General features: G+C 40.8%; 1 protein-coding gene across 2 annotated transcripts in view; it reads left to right on the forward strand.

The window, feature by feature from the left end:
* Positions 1 to 22,675, forward strand: part of STS (steroid sulfatase) — a 216,293-nt gene that overhangs the window by 97,719 nt on the left and 95,899 nt on the right. For both annotated transcript variants that reach the window (XM_055106639.3, XM_034951335.3), the window contains exons 3-5: positions 17,156 to 17,296; positions 21,270 to 21,391; positions 21,494 to 21,616. In XM_055106639.3, the coding sequence (XP_054962614.1) occupies positions 17,156 to 17,296; positions 21,270 to 21,391; positions 21,494 to 21,616 (386 nt within the window). The remainder of the gene's footprint in view (positions 1 to 17,155; positions 17,297 to 21,269; positions 21,392 to 21,493; positions 21,617 to 22,675) is intronic.

The following is a 22,675-nucleotide window of genomic DNA, read 5'->3' on the forward strand; positions in this document are numbered from 1 at the left end:
ATTTAATTTAATATAACTTTATATTCTAAATTATGACCAATTTAACTACAAGTATTTATCCTATTACATTTACCTAATTATTTTATTTTGTTTACCTAGATTATTTATGAAAACTGTGATAGTTATGATTTAAAGTTATAAAACCCCCATTGCAAAATTATAACTGAGACAGTGAAAAAAGATTTGACCTAACTGACTCCATCTTGCTCTGAACCTCCAAGCTGTCCTTGTTCATTCCTGGGCATAGGTCAAACTAACTTTGGGAGGAGCTTAGTTTATAGATTAGCTTTGAAACAGAGATGATAACAGTCCTTTCCCAAAACAAACCTCCTTACTGCCTGTGGACTAGACTGCCTAAAGCCACGAGATTAGAAGTTATGGTAATTTTACTAAATAATTAAAGATGTAGCTATTTTCATTAAACCAATATCAATGTCTTATTTATTAAAAATTACACAAGCAAAGGTCGTTCTGTTTTGGGCTGGGTTTTTAGTTTTGTAACCCCTATGCCAAAATTTGACACCTTATAGTATTTGGCAGGGATAAGTATGACATTGCTTAATTAATAAATGCAAACAATGCATGCTGACAATTCTTAAGAAATTTCTAATATTACTTACCAATAATTTTAAAGCTAACTTATTTATTAAAGGTTTTAAGTTATATAAACTTGAAAAAGCATTTGACTAGTCCTTTTTTCCTGATAAAGTATTTAAGTGTTTTTATTTTTCTTTAAGCCAATTAATTAGAGCTCTTTTATATATTTTTAGTAGTGAAACATTGTGTACACAACGCTTAAATACATAGATGCATTAGGTATGCGAATGAAAGTACATTTTGTAGATCCATAAACACCATCCTTTTTTTTTTTTCTATCTTAGACTTTCAGATTCTTGATAACCTGTTTTACAACTGTAGGTGGTTGTCAGCTAAACAGCCTTAAAATTGCATGTTAAAGGAAACCACTCAAGTAAAAATCAAACAGCAAATTTACATCATAAGGCAGAGAGAGAAAAGATCTGGTGTTGCTAGAGGGAGATCCTTTTATTTTTCTTTGAGCAGATCAAACATAAAATTATACATATCTGTTATGTGATTGCATAAGGACACCAATTTTGTTTAGATAAGGACTATCTATCTTTTAACTAGATTTCTGAACTCTGGCCAGAACCCCCCCAAAAACCAAAGATTTGCTCAAAAAAAAAAAAAAAGACAAGTTCTTAGGACAGAAAAACAAAACAACAAAACACGAAGGCCTTTTAAATACAAACATGCGCACACACACAAACACACACTTTTTGTTGTTGTTGTTAGTAGAGACAGGATTTCACCATGTTAACCAGGCTGGTCTCGAACTCCTGGCCTCAAGTGATCCACCCACCTCGGTCTCACAAAGTGCTGGGATTACAGGTGTGAAGTACCATGCCTGGCCTCAACATAGTATTTTAAAGTTCATCTGTGTTATTGCATATTGCAATATTTCTTCATTTTGTAGGGTTAACAATATTGCAAGAATAATACTGTAAGAATAATATTGCATTGTATGTTGTGATGGTTAATTTCATGCATCAACTTGACTGAGCTAAGGAATGCCCAGATAACTAGTAAAGCATTATTACTGAGTGTGTCTGTGAGGGTGTTTGTGGAAGAGATTAGCAGTTGCTTATTTTTATTTTTATGGATTTAGGAGTACAAGTGTGGTTGTGTTACATGAATATTTTGTGTCATGAAGTCTGCACTTTTAGTGTACCCATTGCCCCCATCATCCAAATAATATACATTCTACCCAATAAGTAGTATTTTCTCCTTCACCCCTTCCCACACTCCCATCTTCAATAGTCTTCAGTGTCTGTTATTCCACTCTGTCTGTCTGTGTGTACTCATTGTATATCTCTCGCTTATAAGTGAGAACATGAGATTTTTTACTTTTGTTTCTGAATCATTTCACTAGGGAACATTTTCTTTGCTGTGGTAAAGTTCCTGTTATGTAAGCACATTGTTTACATGTCTTCTGCAGCAACATGGATGAAGTGTCCTCCAGTTTCATCCATGTTGCTGCAAAAGACATGAGCCCATTCTTTTTTATGGCTGAGTAGTATTCCATGGTGTGTGTGTGTGTGTGTGTGTGTGTGTGTGTATACACACAATGCGTGGTATAGATAGATAGATAGATAGATAGATAGATAGATAGATAGCACATTGTTTTTATCCAGTCATCGTTGATGGACATTTACATTGATTCCATCTCCTTAGCTCCAGGTAGATTCAGAGAAAAAGCATCAGATTATAGAAGCATAAACATCACAGGGTTTTAGACATGATAGGGGCCTTTTTATTGTACAGCTGTAGAAACAGGGACCTGCAAATACTGGGTGACATGTCCAAATGTTGACAGCTAGTTAGCAGCAGCACCAGGATGGCAGCTACCATCTCTGGATCCATTGCTGATTGTCCTCCCCTCCATCTCATGATGCATCAACTGGAGCAATGACAGAGAAGGGGGAAAATAAGGGGAAAGCCAGGAGTGGTGGCTGACACCTGTAATCCCAGCTACATAGGAGGCCAAGGTGGGAGGATTCCATGAGTCCAAGAGTTTGTGATAAACCTGGACTACATAGCAAGAACCCATCTCTACAAAAATTTTTTTAAAAATTAGCTAGGTGTGGTGGTGCATGCCCGTAGTCCTAGCTACTCAGGAGGCTAAGGCAGGAGGATTGCTTGAGCTGGGGAGTTCAAGGCTGCAGTGAGCTGTGATCGTACCACTGTGCTCCAATCTGGGTGACAGAGTGAGACCTTGTCTCTAAAAATTGTGTTTTTAATTTAAAAAATTAAAAAATCAGCAGGAACCAATAGAATCTTCACACATGCAACACTTAGTGTGTCTTCACTAAGTGAAGACTTCAATGTAAAGACTTCAAATGTAAACAAACAGGTTAGGCAAGACTTACTTTTTTAAACATAATTTTTAATTAGTATTTTATTAATACTCAATGTATATTATAATGAATTCAACTATACTAGGTATAATTGATTGTATTGAGAAATACAAAGACCAACGCACCAGGTACTGTTGTATAGTCGATAGAAACAGATTCGCTAAATCAATAAAACATGAACATTTATTTTAGAAAAATCACAAGCGATTTAAATAGGTATTTAAATCTATAGAAAATTCTGTTTAGACACAATTTCAGAATGGGTTTTTTCTGTCCTCATGTCAGACTATTTTTCTTTATCGATTTAAAACAGGACCTTTGTTGGATAATAGCACTTTGTGAATCAAATTTCACCAGTGTACATACCTTGGATTGAACAAAGCTGCTTTTCTTCTAAAAAATATTGTTTGTCGTGCAAGTTTTTCTCTGTTTTTAATAAGCCTTCTTCCCCATCGAGCAAATAGATCAGGAACATTTTCTTTGCTGTGGTTAAAGTTTCTGTTACGTAAGCACATTGTTAATTTTCTTCTAATGAACAAATTTAATATAATTACATCTCTAGTTATAAAAATGTTCCTTTGTCTCTCTCTTTCCTAATGATGCTGTTCTAGGAATAGCTACTTTCTCCACAAAAAAAGTTTTTCATGCTCTTTTGCCAAATTAAGTTTGTTCAGAAAAATAATTTTTAAAGGGAAAGTTATGCAGTTTTTCAGAAGTTAATGTGCCATGTTCTTAATATTTTGGAGTGGAGCAGCTTTATTTAATTTTAAGTACTTTTATGTCAACTGACTCTGTTTCAGTTTTTTGAAACCTCTTTATCAATACCTTGTTGTAAGCCAGGCTTGTAGGAAAGAAAAAGCAAAGTCCACTTACTTCTGCTGGTAATAATTTATATACAGTGGGATTCTAAGTGGCTTTTTTTTTTTTTTTTTTGAGACCGAGTCTCACTCACTCTGTCACCCAGGCTGGAGTGTTGTGTCTCGATCTCGGCTCACTGCAACCTCCGCCTCCCAGGCTCAAGCGATTCTCCTGCCTCAGCCTCCCGAGTAGCTGGGACTACAGGCAAGCACCACCACGCCCGGCAGATTTTTTGTACTTTTAGTAGAGACACGGTTTCACCATGTTGACCAGGCTGGTCTCAAGTGATCCACCTGCCTTGACCTCCCAAATTGCTGAGATTACAGGTGTGAGCCACCCTGACCAGCCTTAAGTGGCTCTTAACAAACTTAAATTTTCACACATTCTTAATTGGGCTAGATGGTATTTCTCATCCTAGTCCTGATAATATCTACCTCCAGGCACATTTTGGAGGTATAATGAATGATATGCTGTCACACTGAGCTAACCAAAATCATTTTGTGATTCAGAGATTAATATAGGCATGAAAAATTATTAATGGGCTTTTATCCTATTGTGTTCAATTTCAATAAAATGGTCTGCACCTGAACTAACCCTTTTACCACAAAGCATAGAAAATGGAAATGAATCTTCTCCAAGGAGCGCACACACACACACACACACACGCACACACACACACACACACACAGATATGTATGTGTGTGTGTGTGTGTGTATATATATATATATATATATATATATATATATATATATATATATAAAATGGATCCCTTCTATGATGGCATCTTGGTGTGGAACAAATTCATAATCTTAATCCTCCAGTATTTTTAATTGTTCCCTACCCAGCTAATGGGACCAGTATCTTTCCAAGGAACAAGGCTGAAGTCATCATTGACTGTTGCGTCTTTCTGACACTTCACATCCAGGCAATTACCAGCTTATGTTGATTGTGTCTCAAATCGGCTCAGTTCTCTCCAGTTCTCTCCCACCTGCCCCTGTGCTAGTCTGGACCAGCTTCCTTGGGGGGTTATGGCCATTGTCGTGCGATCCACTCCAGTTTCTGCCCAACCCTTCTGCCAGGGAGCAACCAGAATGCCTGCGGGAGTGAAACGAAACCATGCCTGTCATCCCTAGTGTCCTCAATCTCTGCTTCATCACTTCTGGATAAAGATAAATGCCCCAAACCTAAAACAACAGAAAGGAAAAAGATAAATGCCCTCCATGTCTGATCACGATGATTTATCCTGACCTCTTCTCCACCTCACAGTCAGACTTTTGCATGGAAAAAATAACCAACCAACCAATGCGCACAGTTTGTAGGAATACTGCAACATCAGCAACTTATACAATAATGATAAAAAACAAAGAACATGGAGAGAAACACACATATTACCTGAGTGGCTCTCTGAGTGGCTGGTTGATGTTTCTCTTTTGTACATTTATAATAGTAAAAATACAACAAAACATTTATTTTAAAAAATCAATGTTTGTGTACAAAAATCACAAAGCATAATAGTCCAAAGTAGGTCTCTGAATAGCTAGTTTTTTTTGGTGAGATTTTAGTTAGTGCTCATATAGAGCCTGAATTTTGCTCTATTTAATCTCTTTTTTAGCCATTTCCCTTTGGTCTACCCTAAATGCCCTTTTCTAATTCAGGTGCTTTCAACTTTCAGTTATAAAACAAAAATTCATTTTTACATGGTTGCTGAGCAGAGACATGTGTCCTTAAATTGCTTATATAAATTCTGAGACTCATTACTAATGAAACATGTTCTTAAAATAAGTTCAACATGACATTTCAGAGCCGCTGTCCTGGGGAGCTTTTTTCTCGTCCTCATTGACAAAATTGACCTTCTCACCTCAAGCTATTGGAGTTATCTACTACTGTGTAACAAATTACCCCAAAACTTAGCAGCTTAAAGCAACTTGTGTTTGTTATCTCATTGTTTCTGTAGGTCAAAAATCTGGGCACAGCTTAGCTGGATCCTCCTTAGCTTCTACGTCTCTTTCAGGCTACTTCAGGTGTCATGGCTGTGGTCTCATCTGTGGTCCAAAAGTAGCAGGATCTCTTTCCAAGCTCATTCAGATAGTTGCAGGCAGGACTTAGTTCCTTGCAGGATGTTCACCTGAAAGCCTCATTTTTTTTTGCTGGCTGTTGGCTGGACACTTCTCTCTTTTTCTTATAACATGGGTCTCTCCACAATGGCCACTTACTTCATCCACAGCCAGCAAGCGATAGAGTTTGCCAGCAAGATAGAGGTCATAGTCTTTTACAACCCAATCACAGAATTGACATCTCATCACTTTTTCCATATCCTACTCATTGGAAGTAAATCACTAGGTCCAGCCCATACTCAACAGGAGGGGATTGTATCAGATGTGAATACCAGAAGGGAAGTCACTGGGGCCACTTTTAGTTGGCTGACCACGTTTTTGTTCAAAACTCTATTAGTGTACTTATTATACTCTACATAACATTTTATTATTATTAATACTTGTAATTTTAATAATAACTTTATAAGTTAATAATAATATTATTAAATAACTATAATGAACAACTATGGCCTCTTACTATGATTCCCTTGCTGAATCAATAAGTACTAAGAACCCAGAAGGAGAGACCCTGTCTCTATAAAAAAAAAATTAAAAATTAGCTGGTCATGGTGGTGTGCCCTTGTAATCCCGGCTACTTGGGAGGCTGAGGTGGCAGGATTGCTTGAGCCTGGGAGGTTGAGGCTGCAGTGAGCCGTGATCACGCCACTGCACTCCAGCCTGGGTGAAAGAGTGAGACCCTGTCTCAAAATAAATAAATTAATTAATAACAATAAAAGGGTCCTAAGTGTGTAGTTTTATCTTCAAAATAATACTTGTAAGGTATTATTATTCCTTTCTTACAGAAAAGAAAACTAACAGGCTAAATATATAGCTTGTGGTTTCACTGCTAGCAAGTGAGGGAGAAAGAAAGAAAACCTCAACAGCATAAACTGCATTTCTGACTCCACTGCCCACCTTAGTGGGTTTGGTACTTGTGGATTTCCTCATTTGACCTGTCAGAGTCTTGCAGGGTGACTGTGTGTCTCATACAATCATAGAACCACCATAGGACTGCTATAATGTCATCTTTCTGGGTTTTGCCCTGTATTTGTGGAATTGAAATAGATTCGGTTGAATTCTCAGTGAATTGCTTTCCACTGGAAAGGTGTAGCTAGACTAAAATGCTCCTAACAAGTTACATTTGTCTAGCACTTTATTATTTTGGAAACCTTTTTTGGGGTTGGATAGGGCAGGGTCTTACTCTGTCGCCCAGAGTGGAGTACAGTGGCGCAATCATAGCTCACTGCAGCCTCAAACTCCTGGGCTCAGGCCATCCTTCTGCCTCAGCCTCCTGATTAGCTGGGACTACAGGCATGTGCCACCACACCCAGCTAATTTTTAAATTCTTTGTAGAGATGGGATCTTGCTATGTTCCTGCAGCTGGTCTTGAACTCCTGAGCTCAAGCAATCCTCCTACCTTAGCCTCCCAAACTGCTGGGATTGCAGGTGTAATCTACTGCATCTGGTCGCATTTTGGAAACCTTTTATCACTAGTATCCTGAGTAACTCCCCCATGGTCAAGGTGACATCTTAGGGTAATGTGCAGAAGAGTGATTCACAAGGAGAACATGCCTTCTGAAGCCTCATGGCTGGTGGCCTGAGATGAGGCCAGAGCTCTGACTCTTATTTCTCCTCTCATTCTGCTAGTTCTTGACAAGCAGAGAATAAAAGCCAGCAAAAAGAGAATTAAGGAGAGTTAGGAATGAGAGAGTAGCTGTAACAAAAACAAACAGAGACTATCACATTCCCTGGGTTGGTTATCTTTCAGGAAGAATCGTGGTGATCTGCATTTGCTTTTTATGAAAAGGGGAGACCCCGAAAAGGGAGGGAGGTGAGAGGACTATTGGAAGTAGGTCAGGGGAGAGAGAGAGAAGTTTATGTTTCCCAGGCTGGGAGCTGTGTCTCACGCCTATAATCCCAGCACTTTGGGAGGCCGAGGCAGGTGGATCACTTGAGATCAGGAGTTCGAGACCAGCCTGGCCAACATGGCGAAACCCCATTTCTACTAACAACAACAAAAAAAGATTAGCCTGGTGAGGTGGCAGGCACCTGTAATCCCAGCTAATCAGGAGGCTAAGGCAGGAGAATTGCTTGAACCCAGGCGGCAGAGGTTGCAGTGAGTCGAGATCACACCACTACACTCCAACCTGGGCAACAGAGTGAGACTCTGTCTAAGAAAAAAAGAAGAAGAGTATGGTTCCCAATGACTAATGTGTAGGAGTAAGGATTCTTTGACTGGGGTTCAGACAGGCAAGGAGCATGATGCTGTTGTGCAGAGTGTAACTCCTCATAAAAATGTAAGGTAGCAAAAGATTTGCCACATGGACAAATGACAAAATAAGCAACTTAGAAGGCATGAGAAGAAGGAATGCTTGCAGCCTAATGTTTTCCTTGAAGAGCCTTTTTGGAGATGGTTGCCTATGTGCATTGGAATTTAAGAGCTTCCATAATTTGCGGAAGTATGTTATACCCGAGAAACATTGTCTGTTAACACCGAAGATGTACTTGTGGGTGCAAATGAGAAATTTACACCTACTCAAATGGTTTGGCATTTCCAAATCCTTTCGTAGATGCCGATCTGCCTACATACAGGAGCAGAGGGAATGAATTGCAGTTCTGTTATGTTCAGGAGGTGAAAATTCTACAGATGATAGGGCGGGTAACATGCTAGCACTAACTTGGTGGTTTCAGCTGGGGACAGTTGTGTTCCCCAGAGGACATTTGGCAATATCTGGAGGACATTTGTTATTTCACAACTAGGGGAGAACAGAGAAGTTGGGGACAGCATCCTGTCGGGGTTTAGTGGGTAGAGGCCAGGGATGGTGCTAAACATCTTACAATGCACAGAACAGCTCCCCTCCCCACCAATAAAGACTCATCCAGTCCACATGTCAATAGTGTTGAGGCTGAGAAACACTATTAACAAAATCTGAGGTCCCTAAGTCAAGTATCAACTCATGATAAAAACATGTTCTCATGTTATTTTTTCACACAGGAGAAATTGGTTAAGAAGTAGGTAAAGCAGTTACAGTGCTTGGTACATACTAAGCACCCAAAAAACTGTTATTTTAAAATAAGAAAAGTTATGTATTTATTTCCTGTATCAACTGAAACATGAACCTAGTAATGAAGTAGAGATGCAGAACACAGCCTGCTGTCTCTGGCCTTCTCTGATATGAATGCTATATGTTGCACTCTTATGGGGACAGGAGGTTATTAAACTCACTCTTTTGCAAATTCCTGGTATTGGTTATGGATTTGTAAGCCATTAAATCTACTTAGGGACCCCTGATGCTCCAACCCTGAGCTTTTCGTGGGCATTATTAATGGTGTTTTCAGTTTTCTTAAAAACCTCTAGTGTGTCTCACTCTTCATATTTAAAGACGGATGCTAATTTTTGAATCTTCTCTGTGCCCCATAAAACCTTCCAGCCATTTAAAAAAATAGTGCATGGCCCTGCTTAATTTCCTCTCTGGTTGAACTGGCATGAGGGCCTTTTAATTAAACAGAATAAACATACATTTTTGATTTAATGTGGCTTTCTTTGATACTTGCTCAACCAGCCCCTGCTCACATGGTGTCTACAGTCCAATTAGGAAGGGGAACAATCATCTGATCTCAGATTTACAACCCTTCTCTGTCATTATTTATTCATTTGCCTAGTCCACAAATCTTGACTATTTAATGTGTGCGAAGCATGAGAGAGGATGCTAGGGATATAGCCAGGAGGCATTTAGACTTCTTCCTGGCTGCAGAATGCTTCCAGTGCAGCAGGGAAGATTAAACGCAAAATAACTCAAACTGCACTTGCTTGTATCATCAGTGCTGAGAAAGAAATGCACAGTGATAAGAAAAGGGGAACTTCCTCCCATGCAAGGAATCTTAGAGGGTGTCCCTAGATAAGTCACATGGAAGCTGGGGATGGGGGCTGAAGATTGGCCTCTCCAAATTATCTCTGCCCTCCTCTCATTCTTCAGCCTTTCCTCACCTCACTCCAATATGAGGTCCATTGTTACAATCGTGGCGTTGAAGGTAGGAGAGTTCACCTTTTATTACACCCACCTAGCTATTTAAACACAAGCATGTAGTACTTGTATAGATATATTTGCTCATATTTGCAATTTCTCTGTCACGGATGTGGGGTGGAGCCTGGATTTGCCAGCCAAAGAGTTAACAGATGTTGAACGCAATGAAGAATTGTCTCAAAACAGCTGTTCCAAGAAAGGGATAGTGTTTCGAATAAAAAGAACATTTGTTAGAGCACACATCATCTTGAGCCTAGCCGTAAAAAAACCCGTTCACAAGATAAGCCATTGTTCGCTCTTTGTTACCAAGTTTGTGTTTAAGGAGTTAAGATTTGGGAGAGACTTTCTTTTTTTTTTTTTTTTTTTGAGACAGAGTCTCGCTCTGTCGCTCAGGCTGGAGTGCAGTGGCGCGATCTCGGCTCACTGCAAGCTCTGCCTCCCGGGTTCACGCCACTCTCCTGCCTCAGCCTCCCGAGTAGCTGGGACTACAGGTACCCACCACCACGCCCGGCTAATTTTTTTTTTTGGATTTTTAGTAGAGATGGGGTTTCACCGTGTTAGCCAGGATGGTCTCGATCTCCTGACATCGTGATCCGCCCGCCTCGGCCTCCCAAAGTGCTGGGATTACAGGCGTGAGCCACCGCGCCCGGCCCTGGGAGAGACTTTCAACTTAGCTGCGGGTCCTGCCCAGCACAGTGTTCACAGTCTGCAAGGAACGTAGCAGGGTATTGCATGGGATTTTATGTTAATGATGTTCAGGGGATGATAATTCTCACCCGGGAAGGAGATGATCCATTAGTTACACTCTCAGTCTGTGTCTTAGGCCAGCATGAAGCCATTACATATCTTTAGCTGCAAAATAATAATTTTATGATGAGATAAGGGGTAGTTTTATTTCTGGCCTATTTTAAAAGAGAGAAGATGCAAGGCCTACGCCAGGGACTAAATCATTTCACTTCAGACTTTGTATAGAATTCATGTCAAATAAATGTCATAAATTATAAATAAGACATAAGTGTGTCACATAAAATAATTCTATGGTAATAGTTAATGACAGAGCTAAGCTGAATAAATATAGCAAATATGTGTGTGTGTGTATGTGTGTGTGTGTGTTTTCATGTAAACATTTTCCTCTATCATAGAAAGTGAATGTGACCATCGAACACATCCTTGAATTCTAGGATTAGTCCCATGGACTTAAGTCTCCCAAGGAGATAAAAGTGAAGAGACTTAAAATAAAACAAACAAAAAACTCTTTTGCCCTATTTATTTGAATAAATAAGAGTAAGATAGTCAATCACTCAATCACTTTGCAAAGCTTAGGAATCTAACTGAATAACAAAAGTACCAACTCAATGTAGATAAGGAGAATTGAGTGGATCAGGAGAGAGAGAGGTGATTGACTATGATTAGTAGTGTCATGTGTGAAGGAAATACCCCCGGACTGCCAGTCACATAGCTTCCCACATTTACTCTGTCTTCTTTAAAAAATATCATGCTTCTCAAAATACTTCACATTCTAAGAGTGCAGCTGCACGAACATAGAGTTGATGATTGCATGGAACAACTGTATAGGATGTTGCAAGAAAATATACTTCTCTTGGAGCTAAGAGCTATGTAGTTGACAGTGACTTCTCTCTCATTACTGGATGTCTACTCTCTCACACCAGCTTCCTCTTTTGCTGTAATAGAGTACTATTCAAGCAGGAGAAATTTTTGTCTCCCTTTCTCCCAGCAATGGCTGGTAGAGTCTGGAGACATCTTTGGATCTCATAACTGAGGGGAGTTATACATGCTACTGGCATGTAGTGGGTAGAGGCTTGAGATGTGCTGAATATCCTGCAATGCACAGGACAGGCCCCTACACTAACAAATCATCCGTCCCCAAATGTCAATAGTGCAGAGGTTGAGAAATCCTGATTTAATGCCATTCATGACCTGTAATGGAACCCATTATCCTGGCTAATTTGCATGTGTGTGTACTCTTTTACTAAGGCTCAATTAAGTAATTTAGTGAATATTTATTCACTCGCAGGGCCATGGGGGAGAACTGCAAAAGAAAATTGAGGGATTATAAATACCTAATGGGAAGGCAAGGTGAACACACATGAAAACAAACCAAAAAAATTCTACTTCAAAATGTTATTGATTTTCTCCAGACCCTAATTATGTATATTCTATCATTTGCAGTGCATACCCTTTGTCTGTCTTTGCAAACTGTCAATTCAGATAATATAGTGTCTTAGTGAATTGTTGCCACAATAATGTCATGTACCAATTCTCTTCCAAGCTCAACAGATTAACACAACAGTGTATATTTTCATTGGTTTGTCTGTTGGCTGAAACAAACAAGCTCCAGGCTGTCTGTTGGGCTGTGTCTGCTACAGTGCATTTACTCTGGGGCTCAGGCTGAAAGGGAGGTAGCACATACTAGAGAAAGAGCTTCTTGTGGTGATGGCAAAAGTACAACAGGACCAAGCTAAACATGCAAGCATAACGTTTCTGTTTCCCTCACATCTGATAGCATCCCATTGGCTAAGACAAATCACATGGTTGAGCTCCAAATCAAGGCTGAACAAGTATACTGTGGTCTCTATAAGGCCAATGCAGGATACATGGCCTCACTCAATACTGGTGGGTCAGAGAAAGGATTGCATTATTTTAACTAATAAGTTCATTTTAATATTTCCATTTCAAATTTAACATTATAAGAATTTTTCTTAACTTGTTTTTTTAAGATTTATTACTATTTATAATTGTGGCAAAATACACATAACATAAAATTTTCCATCTTAACCATATTTAAGTGGCATTAAGTATGTTCACACTGTTTTGCAGCCATCACCACTATCCATCTCTAGGATTCTTTTCATCTTGCAAAACTGAAACTCTGTATCTATTAAATAATTATTCCCAATTCCCCTGGGATTGAGTACTTATTTAAAAAAAAAAATCTACCACCCATTTTTAATGGGAGCAAGGCTTATTTTTATAGAGATAATTGGCATATAGCATGCATTTATAGTTGTCAGCCCAACCTATGCCCAAGGTGTATTCTATCCAAGATACAGACATGTATGTCTTCAGGACCTAAGGTAGGAGCCCCACAGAAGTGTGTTTTACTCAGATAAAAAAGCCTTTTAGGAAGGAATTCCTTCCAAGTTCAGGCCGAGAAGCAGTATGGGCCATAGCCAGGGAGCCTGCATTAGAGAAATTGGTTGACATTCAGACCCATGTCCATCAATCACTCAACAGGGAAGTCTACCTAATTCTCAGGTTCCAAGCAGTAGTAGGTTAATCCAAGGGGGAAAAAGTGAAGTGTGCTTTTACTGAAATCTACATGGAATATTAGGAGCTTAGGGCATCAGCAGCATATAGCTGGCAGCTTCAGGAGCAACCAGTGCAGGAGCCAGCCAGCTGGCAGCAGTAGGGGCTTTAGCAGTGTTAAACCCCAGAGCCCATAGATGGAGCTCAGTATCCTTATCATCAGCCACCAGTGGTGGGACTCAGACTGGGTAGGCAGTGGTTGTGAAGTCCTTTAGACAGGACCTGTTTCTATCAGCAGGAACAGGAGGCGTCACTACAGAGCCCTGGGAAATGACAGGCATTATTCAGTAGCCAAGGGAACTGCTCGAGTAATTAGAAAAGCACTGAAGTCTCCACCATGTGGAATGCTGAAAAGCCCTAGAAATACTGGGTTCCAGGGACAATCTGAGAGAGAAGAGCCATAGGGAGTCCTGGGTGCTAGTCTAGATACCACAGCTTGCTATGAGTATGACTAGGGCAATTCATTGAATCTCTCTGGGTCTTTGTTTTCTCTTCTAAAAGTAAGAGAATTGGGATACATGATTTGCCTGGTCTTTTCTAACCGACACTGTATTACCTGAATATTATATGAATGTTGTTATATGATCTCAAGCCAGGCTTTACATTCCTGCCACGTTTTGGTTGTAGAAAGTCTGTATTCTTTATTTATTTAATTGGTTAATTAATTAGAGAGAGTCTCACTCTGTCAACTAGGCCGGAGTACAGTGGCGCCATCAGAGCTCACTGCAGTCTCGAACCCCTGGGCTCAAGCAATTCTCCTGCCTCAGCCTCTCGAGTAGCCGGAACTACAGACGTGCACCACCATGCCGAGAAAATTTTTAAATTTTTTTGTAGAGATAGGAACTTACATATTTCCCAGGCTGGTCTCCAACTCCTGAGCTCCCCCAGTCCTCCCTGCTCGGCCTCCCAAAGCACTGGGATTATAGGTGTGAGCCACCATGACCAGCCAATCTCTCTGAGTCTTTGTTTCTCCATCTGACAATAAGAGAATTGGGATACATGATTTGCAAGACCTTTTTGAACTGAAATTATATTATCTGAATGTTGTGATTTGCTCTCAAGCCAGCCTTTAAGTTCATGCCAGATTTTGGTTGTATAAAGACCATAGTCTTAAACCATGCTTTAAAAAAAAAAAAAAGAAAGAAAGAAAGAAATAGGCAATTTCTCATTTCTTTCCAAGCATAAATATTAGCTTAAGCATTAAGATAGACAAGGTCTTTGTTGTGATGGCATTGTATAACTGGATTATTTCATGCAGTCTTATGTGAGGAATTCAGTAAGAAGTTACTTTGCATCAGCTTTATCTGTATTTAGCATTTAAGCAGATTAAGCCGAATTGAGGGCCTTTAGACTAAATGGCAAAAATGGTTTCACATAATAATAGCAGGGTGCTTTTTACATTCATGATATCTGTTTGAACATGTTAAATTCAAGATACCAGATACATGTCTGTATGGAGACCTTAATTCAGTATTTGGATATACAGTCTCTCTGGACATAAAACTTAGGTGTTTCTAAGCATTCATTCAGTATTTAATCTCACCAAGACAGCATATGTATTTCATAAAGGTAGGGAGGAGATGAGGAAAGCAGAAAGTGTCTTGAGGCTCACAACATTTGAAGTGCAGACTGGACAATGGACACTCAGAAGTGGCACCAGGCCAGGAAATATGTTTAGTCGTTGTTTGATTGTTTCTTTGAGTATTTTGCACCAAGTTAGCCTACACATTTGTTTAAATTATTAAATTGATGGTCATATAACTGCACATGCAAATCTGTGTGTCTGTCTTCTCTTTAAAAATTGGAAGCTGCTACAAGGGTGACATTCTTTAGGAGAGGTGCAAGCTCTTGGCTGGCAAAGCCCCCTCCCCATATTGATGACTAAACCCAGGCCATTTCCCATCCCCCATCCAGCCTCTGTAATTATGTGGGGTTGCGATCCTGATTCTGAGGTCCATGAATGAGGAAGAACCAGCAAACAGAGACTCTGCAGAAAGAGAGACACAATAGGAAACTCAGAGAGTGTGTTCAAAGAGGAGTGCATTCCTGAGCAAGGGAATGGCTCACTCTGACAGGTGTTGCTGGAAAGCCAGGGAAGAGACTCTGCCACACCGTGTGCACTGGCCTTGATGTCCAGTGTCCTTAGTGACTCTGGGGGAGCTGTCTGCATGCACCAAGGCTGGTGTGAGTGCAAAAACAGATGCAGAGTGAGGTCAAGCTCACACGCCAGTTCACACACTGAAGGACTGTCAGTGCTCCCAGATACACGGCAATGAGGGTCCAGTGTCAGGAGAGAACAGATAGGTACACTAAAAGCCCAGACTCCACCACTACACATGCACGTAAGACATCTGTGCTGTACCCCCTAAATCTATAAACATTTTTAAAAATTAAAAGTAAATAAAATTGGTCCTCACCATCATCCCAGCTACTCAGGAGACTGACATGGGAGGATCACTTGAACCCAAAAGTTCGAGACCAGCTTGGGTAACGTAGTAAGACCCTTGTCTCTAAAAAATAAAAATAAAAATATTACCCAGGCATGGCAGTGTGCACCTGTAATTCTAGCTGCTCAGGAGGCTGAGATGGGAGAATCGCTTGAGCCCAGGAGTTGGAGGCTGCAGTGAGTTATAATCACACCACTGCACTCTAACCTGGGCAACAGAGCCAGAACCCTGTCTCAAATTTTTTTTAATAAAAATAAAATTACTTAATAGAACAAAGAAATTGTTCAATTTCTTTCACTTTACAGTTAAGAAAACTAAGATTCAGAGAACTGATATGATTAACACCTACCCCTGACTCCCCCACCTAGAATAAAGGTCATAAAATTTCTCCCCGGGCCAGTGAGAAAAATAAAGTATAAAAATTTCTCCCCAGGCAGATGAGAAACAGAAAGAGAAAGTAGTGAGTTTTGTCTCCTGATGTCAGGGTCAGAGCCACAGAGACTTGGTTCTGGAAGTATTTGAGAGTAAGAACCTGGCTCAAGGCTGTGAACCAGTTGCTGGGAGAGGTGTTGCCTACCACTGCTGGTGGGAAGACTAGAAGGGCATCGATATTGAGTAAGTAAGACCTCAGGCTACCACACTGCACACCTACCTGCCACCTTCCGGGGAACCAAGCCAGGCCTCTCTCTGGCTGGGAAACCTGTTGAGCAACCTCCTCATATTTACTGCCAACATAAGCTCCGGTTCTAAATGGAGAACCTGTTGCAGGGTGGGGCAGCAAAACCTCAAGAGTGAGAAGAGAGGCAAACAGCAAAATGAAGTAGAAAGCCCACGTCCTCCTCAACAAGAAGGGGTCTAACTCAAAGGAAGCAGGTTGCTAGAACACGTACACAGACCTCCATACAAGAAAGACATCATGTGTGTGTTCAAGCCACCATCCTCCCCAAAGATTCCATCACCTGTTATTCTTACAAGGAATGAAATGCAGTGAGGTGAGAGCGTGTTGGGATGGCAGACATGGACGATGGATGAATTCTCTTCCCTCTGTACATTTTCCAGCACAAAGAGCTGCCCCAGGCTGTTGACCCCATACACTTTGAGTTTTGAAAGGTTCTGTGTTTCCCTTAGAAAGCTACTAAACCAGGACAGGCACAGTGGTTCAGGCCTGTAATCAGCACTTTGCAAGGGTGTGGCAGGAGGATTGTTTGAGCCCAGAAGTTCAAGACCAGCCTGGGCAACATAACAAGACCTTATCTTTACAAAAACCACAAAAATTAGCTGGGTGTGGTGACACATGCCTATAGTCCCAGGTACTTGGGAGGCTGAGACAGGAGGATTGCTTAAACCCAGGACTTCAAGGTTGCAGTGAGCTAAGATCGTACCACCTCACCCCAGCCTGGGCAACAGAGCAAAACCTTGTCTCAAGCCGACATCCTTCAGTTCCTTTTTGTGTCCTTGTCCTTTACAGGAAGATGAAGATCCCTTTCCTCCTACTGTTCTTTCTGTGGGAAGCCGAGAGCCACGCAGCATCAAGGCCGAACATCATCCTGGTGATGGCTGACGACCTCGGCATTGGAGATCCTGGGTGCTATGGGAACAAAACTATCAGGTTGGTAATGCAGCTCCTCAGTAAACACATGGCTGTATTCATAGGCAACAGTCCCCGGGATGGTTAATGTTGATCTACAGAGCACAGAACATGTAGAAACGTTCAAAACCCTCCAAACCATGCCTGGCTTCATGTAGATACACTGAGATGTAGGTGTCATGAAGGCAGGTGTGAGTTTATCTGTTTGACTATGAACAGGGAGCTGGATGAGCTCAGGGAGATCACTAAGAAGGTGTGCATCACAGTTCTTCTTTACTAATGGCTACGATGCTGCTTTCCACACATTCACATTTCCATCCCTTTTGTTCACCTATTTCGTCTTCTCCTTTTGGCATCTGGCTTTATTCTGGTTGGTTATGGGTCTGTACTACTCTGTCCTGGCTCATCAGTGACTTACTCTCACTCTCACTCTCACTCATGCCCAACTCTCCCTCTTCTAGCCCAGGCCCTACCCTGTCATCAGCTATGCAGGCTGTCTTAGTCTGTAAAGGCTGCTATGACAAAATGCCATAGGCTGGGTGGCTTCTACACAATAGAAATGTATTGCTTATAGTTCTGGAGGCTGGAAGCCCAAGATCAAGGCATAGCAGATTCAGCGTCTGGTGGGGACCTGCTTCCTGGTTCATAGACAGAACCTTCTCACTGTGTCTTCACATGGTGGAAGGGGGGAGGGAGCTCTCTGGGTCCCTTTTATAAGGTCATAAATCCCATTTACAGGGCTTCATCCTCATGACCTCATCACCTCCCAAAGACCCCACCTCCTAATAAAATCCCATTGAGGGTGAGCATTTCAACATCTGAATCTGGGGGGGACACAAACATCGAGACCATAGCTGACAATCAGGAGAGGTATCATGTTTTAGGACCTCATAACTTGCCAGTAATTATCAAAACAGTGGCAACAAGGCAATCAAACGAGACTCGAGGTCATTTGACCCCTTGGGTCTGAACATCCTCCCAGAAGTGGGTGTTTTGTTTCTCTCCCTCTGCGTAAAATCAACCTAACATAAGACCTATTTTAAGGACCCTTTTGTTTAAAAAGGAAAGTAAGCCCCTGGGGAGTAGAATACTGACATTAAAATTTCACTTTCTCTTCCTAATAATGTGGAGATGATGGCATAAAAATAGTTCTATGGAGAGCTTCATCACATGAAAGATCAATACAAACTGAATTAAAGGAGAGGGTGAGGAAAGAGATTATTTGCTTCTACCAGAACATTCTTTTTTCTTTTTTTCTTCTTCTTTTTTTTTTTTTTTTTGAGAAGGAGTTTCACTCTGTCGCCCAGCCTGGAGTGTGGTGGCACGATCTCGGGGATCACTGCAATCTCTGCCTACTAGGTTGAAGCAATTTTCCTGCCTCAGCCTCTTGAGTAGCTGGGACTACAGGCGTGCGCCACCATGCCTGGCTAATTTTTTGTATTTTTTGAAGAGATGGGGTTTCACTGTGTTGGCCAGGCTGGTCTCAAACTCCTGACCTCGTGATCCACCTGCCTCGGCCTCCCAAAGTGCTGGGATTACAGGCATGAGCCACTGCGCTGGCCCAGAACTTTCTTGTAGGATATGTGAATACTAAATACCTGAAGCCAGGAATGGACCCATTGCCAAGTGCCATGGGGCGCTGGTTATTTTCCTTCCATTCTCTTACTCCTCATCTTCTTTTTAACATGAGAAATCTTGGAAAGTATATTTAATCATTGCATATCAGACCAAACAAAAATTAAATAGATTATGATATTAAGGAAAATCTTTCCCACAAGACATAGCCAAATATGTCTCACTTTCAATCTGAAACTTTGCATCAAATGTTGCTTTTTATTTTTTTAAGAGCATATTGACTTATGACATTGCTTAAATTTTAAAAAGCATATGCAAGGGTAAGATCTGCAATTTTAAGAGAGCACTTTAAATGTCCTCTTAAAATTGTAATTATCTTTGTATGTTTTCTGCCCCACCTTTTGCCTACTTTTGTAAAATGTTTACAGATCACTTTATACATTTGTGATATAGATCTTATTAATTTAGTTTTTCTTATCAGCATCATAATTTTATTCAGCTTTTTCATTTTATCTGTTTCTTTAATATTATGTATTCCTAAGATATATTGAGATAGTAGATAACTGTTCCTACCAAGATGTCTTAATTAAAAAGTTAAAATCAAGCCTTTGAGGTTAAATCTTTACCAATTATCAAAAGAAAAAATGTCTATAAAGCCCCATGGAAGAATTCATGGCAATATATACCCTAAATCTGCCTTGGTCTCTGTATTAGAGTCCCATTATTTCTGAATTACATTTTTCATTTTTATATTTTGTAATATCACACCCCAAAATAGTCACTTTTTTTTGTAGGCCACTATAGACACTAGGAGGATTAATTCAAATGCAAAAACAGTCTTTGTCTTCTAAGCATCTCACCCTTTAAGAAAAAAGCAAATTAGAAATATTGGTAATTAAACACATTCACTAAATTAATAAATGGTCACTAGTTTGACATTACAGATGCAATAAAATTATTTCCCCCTTCAAGCTATGCATCATTGCAGCACTACTCTGTGAGGGCACTGATCTAGGGAAGCCATGGGACCAATGAACAAGATGTATACTCCCACCCTACAGGCAGCCATCTTGAAGGGGAGCACAATTAGCCATGCCATTGCTTTACAGTGAGGAAGCTGCTTGTCTGGTGGAGTATGGACTACTTTTCCAAATATAGGTCAATCCCCTTGCATAAACAAGGAAGGGCGCTGGAGGCCCATGAGAATTCCATCTGTACCTGGAACTGAAGGATGGCAGATGACAAGCCAGGCAGGGAGGAACGGACCTGGATTCCTGGTGAAGGACGTGGATGTATCTTGTGGGGTATAACTTGGTATGGTCCAAAAACTAAAAGATATTAATTCCTAAATGACTTCCCAAAATGTTCAGCCAATCCATTCATAGAGAAAGGCTAAAGGTATCACTCTACAAGTGAGCTCATAAATTAGTATTTATGAAGCATAAAAAATATAAGCCAGCAAAGGGTATGTGGGGGTCGCAGCATCTAATTTCTTCACTGTAGTGTTTGTGCCTTTTCCCTGGAGCATATTAACCCATTTGTTGATGCTCACTGGTTGAGGCACATGGAGTCTGATTATTCCCTGTCCCTGGGGGCATGTAGAAATTAGGCAGGGGCTCATTAAAGCTGGTTGTGGATTCCCTTTGGCTGTGGTTGGAAAGAGAGGGGAGTCAGATTGACCCTGGAGATTTCTCTTTTGGTGACACAGAGGTAACTTAGGAGATGTGGATGGGAGAAGAGTGAAGCCTCATCCTCATTCACCCCTTACTTTCCCTCCCTGCAGTATCCTATTTCAAAGACTTGGTTTCTGTCTTCTAATTCAGGGCTAGTGGGACCAGGAGCTCAGAGCCCTCTGTAACATGAATGGACCTTTTGGGGATGTCCTGCCTGCATCATTCACACATCTGCATGGTTTTGTTGTAGCTTGAGTCTTGATTCTGTATCACTTCTTCCCCACCTCCCCTGCCTCTCATCTCGCCTCTCTTTCCCACATAACCCCAGACTTGCCTTTGCTCATTGAGAAGTTTCCCAGTATAAAGAGCCATAGACAGTTTCATTTTGAAAATTATCACAGAGCTGGGCACAGTGGCTCACGCCTGTAATCCCAGCAATTTGGGAGGCTGAGGCGGGCAGATCACTTGAGGTCAGGAGTTTGAGACCAGCCTGGCCAACATGGTGAAACCCTGCCTCTACCAAAAAATGCAAAAATTAGCCAGGCGTGGTAGTGTGTGCCTGTAGTCCCAGCTACTCACAAGGCTGAGATGGGAGAATTGCTTGAACACAAGAGGTGGAGGTTGCAGTGAGCCGAGATTGCGCCACTGCACTCCAGCCTGGGTGACAGAGTGAGATCCTGTCTCAAAACTAAATACATGAACAATAAATAAAAATGATCACAAATGCTATGATTCTTTTGTTCTAGGACTCCCAATATCGACCGGTTGGCCAGTGGGGGAGTGAAACTCACTCAGCACCTGGCAGCATCACCGCTGTGCACACCAAGCAGGGCAGCCTTCATGACTGGCCGGTACCCTGTCCGATCAGGTAACCTCCTATCTGCATCGCAGGGGCTGTGGTCACCTTCGGGACAGTCTCCCACCTCGAGGTATCTCCTGGTTCCTAAGGGTTGATTTTTTCCTGGTCCAGGAATGGCATCTTGGTCCCGCACTGGAGTTTTCCTCTTCACAGCCTCTTCGGGAGGACTTCCCACCAATGAGATTACCTTTGCTAAGCTTCTGAAGGATCAAGGTTATTCAACAGCGCTGATAGGTATGGACATCTATGGGATGGGAACCATCTATAGGTATGGGAATGGGAGGGAGGACTTGGACAAAGTTAGCAAAAGAGTGGGAGAGGACATCATGACAGTTATCTTAGGGATGACTTTGCTGGTACACTTTGCATAACTTTAAATGGAAACAAAATGATTTCAATTGTAGGTTAAAACACAATGAGCCTATCTGGACTACTCAAATGTATAGATGTGTGTGTGTGTGTTGTGTGTTTGTGTGTGTGTGTGCATGTGTGTATAGATAAATAGATACTTAGGTGATACCTAATGATAGATGGATGAATGGATAGATGGAAGAAAGCATTGATGAATGGATGGATAGATAGATAATAGGTAGAGAAATAGCTAGCTAGCTAGATAGACAGATGCAGAGAGAGACAAAGGTGAGATAGATGGGATGGATGGATGGATGGATGGATGGATGGAAGGAAGGAATAGATGATAGCTAGCTAGCTAGCTAGAGAAATAGAAAAACAGACAGACAGATAGATAGATAGATAGATAGATAGATAGATAGATAGATAGATAGATAGATAGATGCAGAGAGGGACAAAGATGAGATAGATGGGGTAGATGGATGGATGGATGAAATAGATGATGATAGATATGATAGATGGATGGATAGATAGATAGATAGATAGATAGATAGATAGATAGATGTTATATATAAATAGATGCAGGGAGAGAGACAAAGATTACATAGGATGGATAGATAGATAATGAGACAATTGGATGGATGAAATAGATGATAGATGGAACAAATGAAAGATAGACATATACATAGAAAGAATATACAAAACTATTCACACCATGCTATTGATAAAGATTTTCATTTTACTTTCCAATATAAAATTATGTCAGAATTTGTCTTGGTTGACACACCCACTGATTTTATCATGTAGATAGGATTGACACCTTCCTTTTTGCATGAAGAGCTTGAATCTAAGCAGGCCATAAAATGAATCCTAGCAAATCTCAGAGGAGCAAAATGACCCTTTTCTTTCTTCCAACATCTTGTTAAAAAACTATCATTTTTT

This window comes from Pan paniscus, chromosome X (assembly GCF_029289425.2).
Source record: "Pan paniscus chromosome X, NHGRI_mPanPan1-v2.0_pri, whole genome shotgun sequence".
Taxonomy (NCBI): domain Eukaryota; kingdom Metazoa; phylum Chordata; class Mammalia; order Primates; family Hominidae; genus Pan; species Pan paniscus.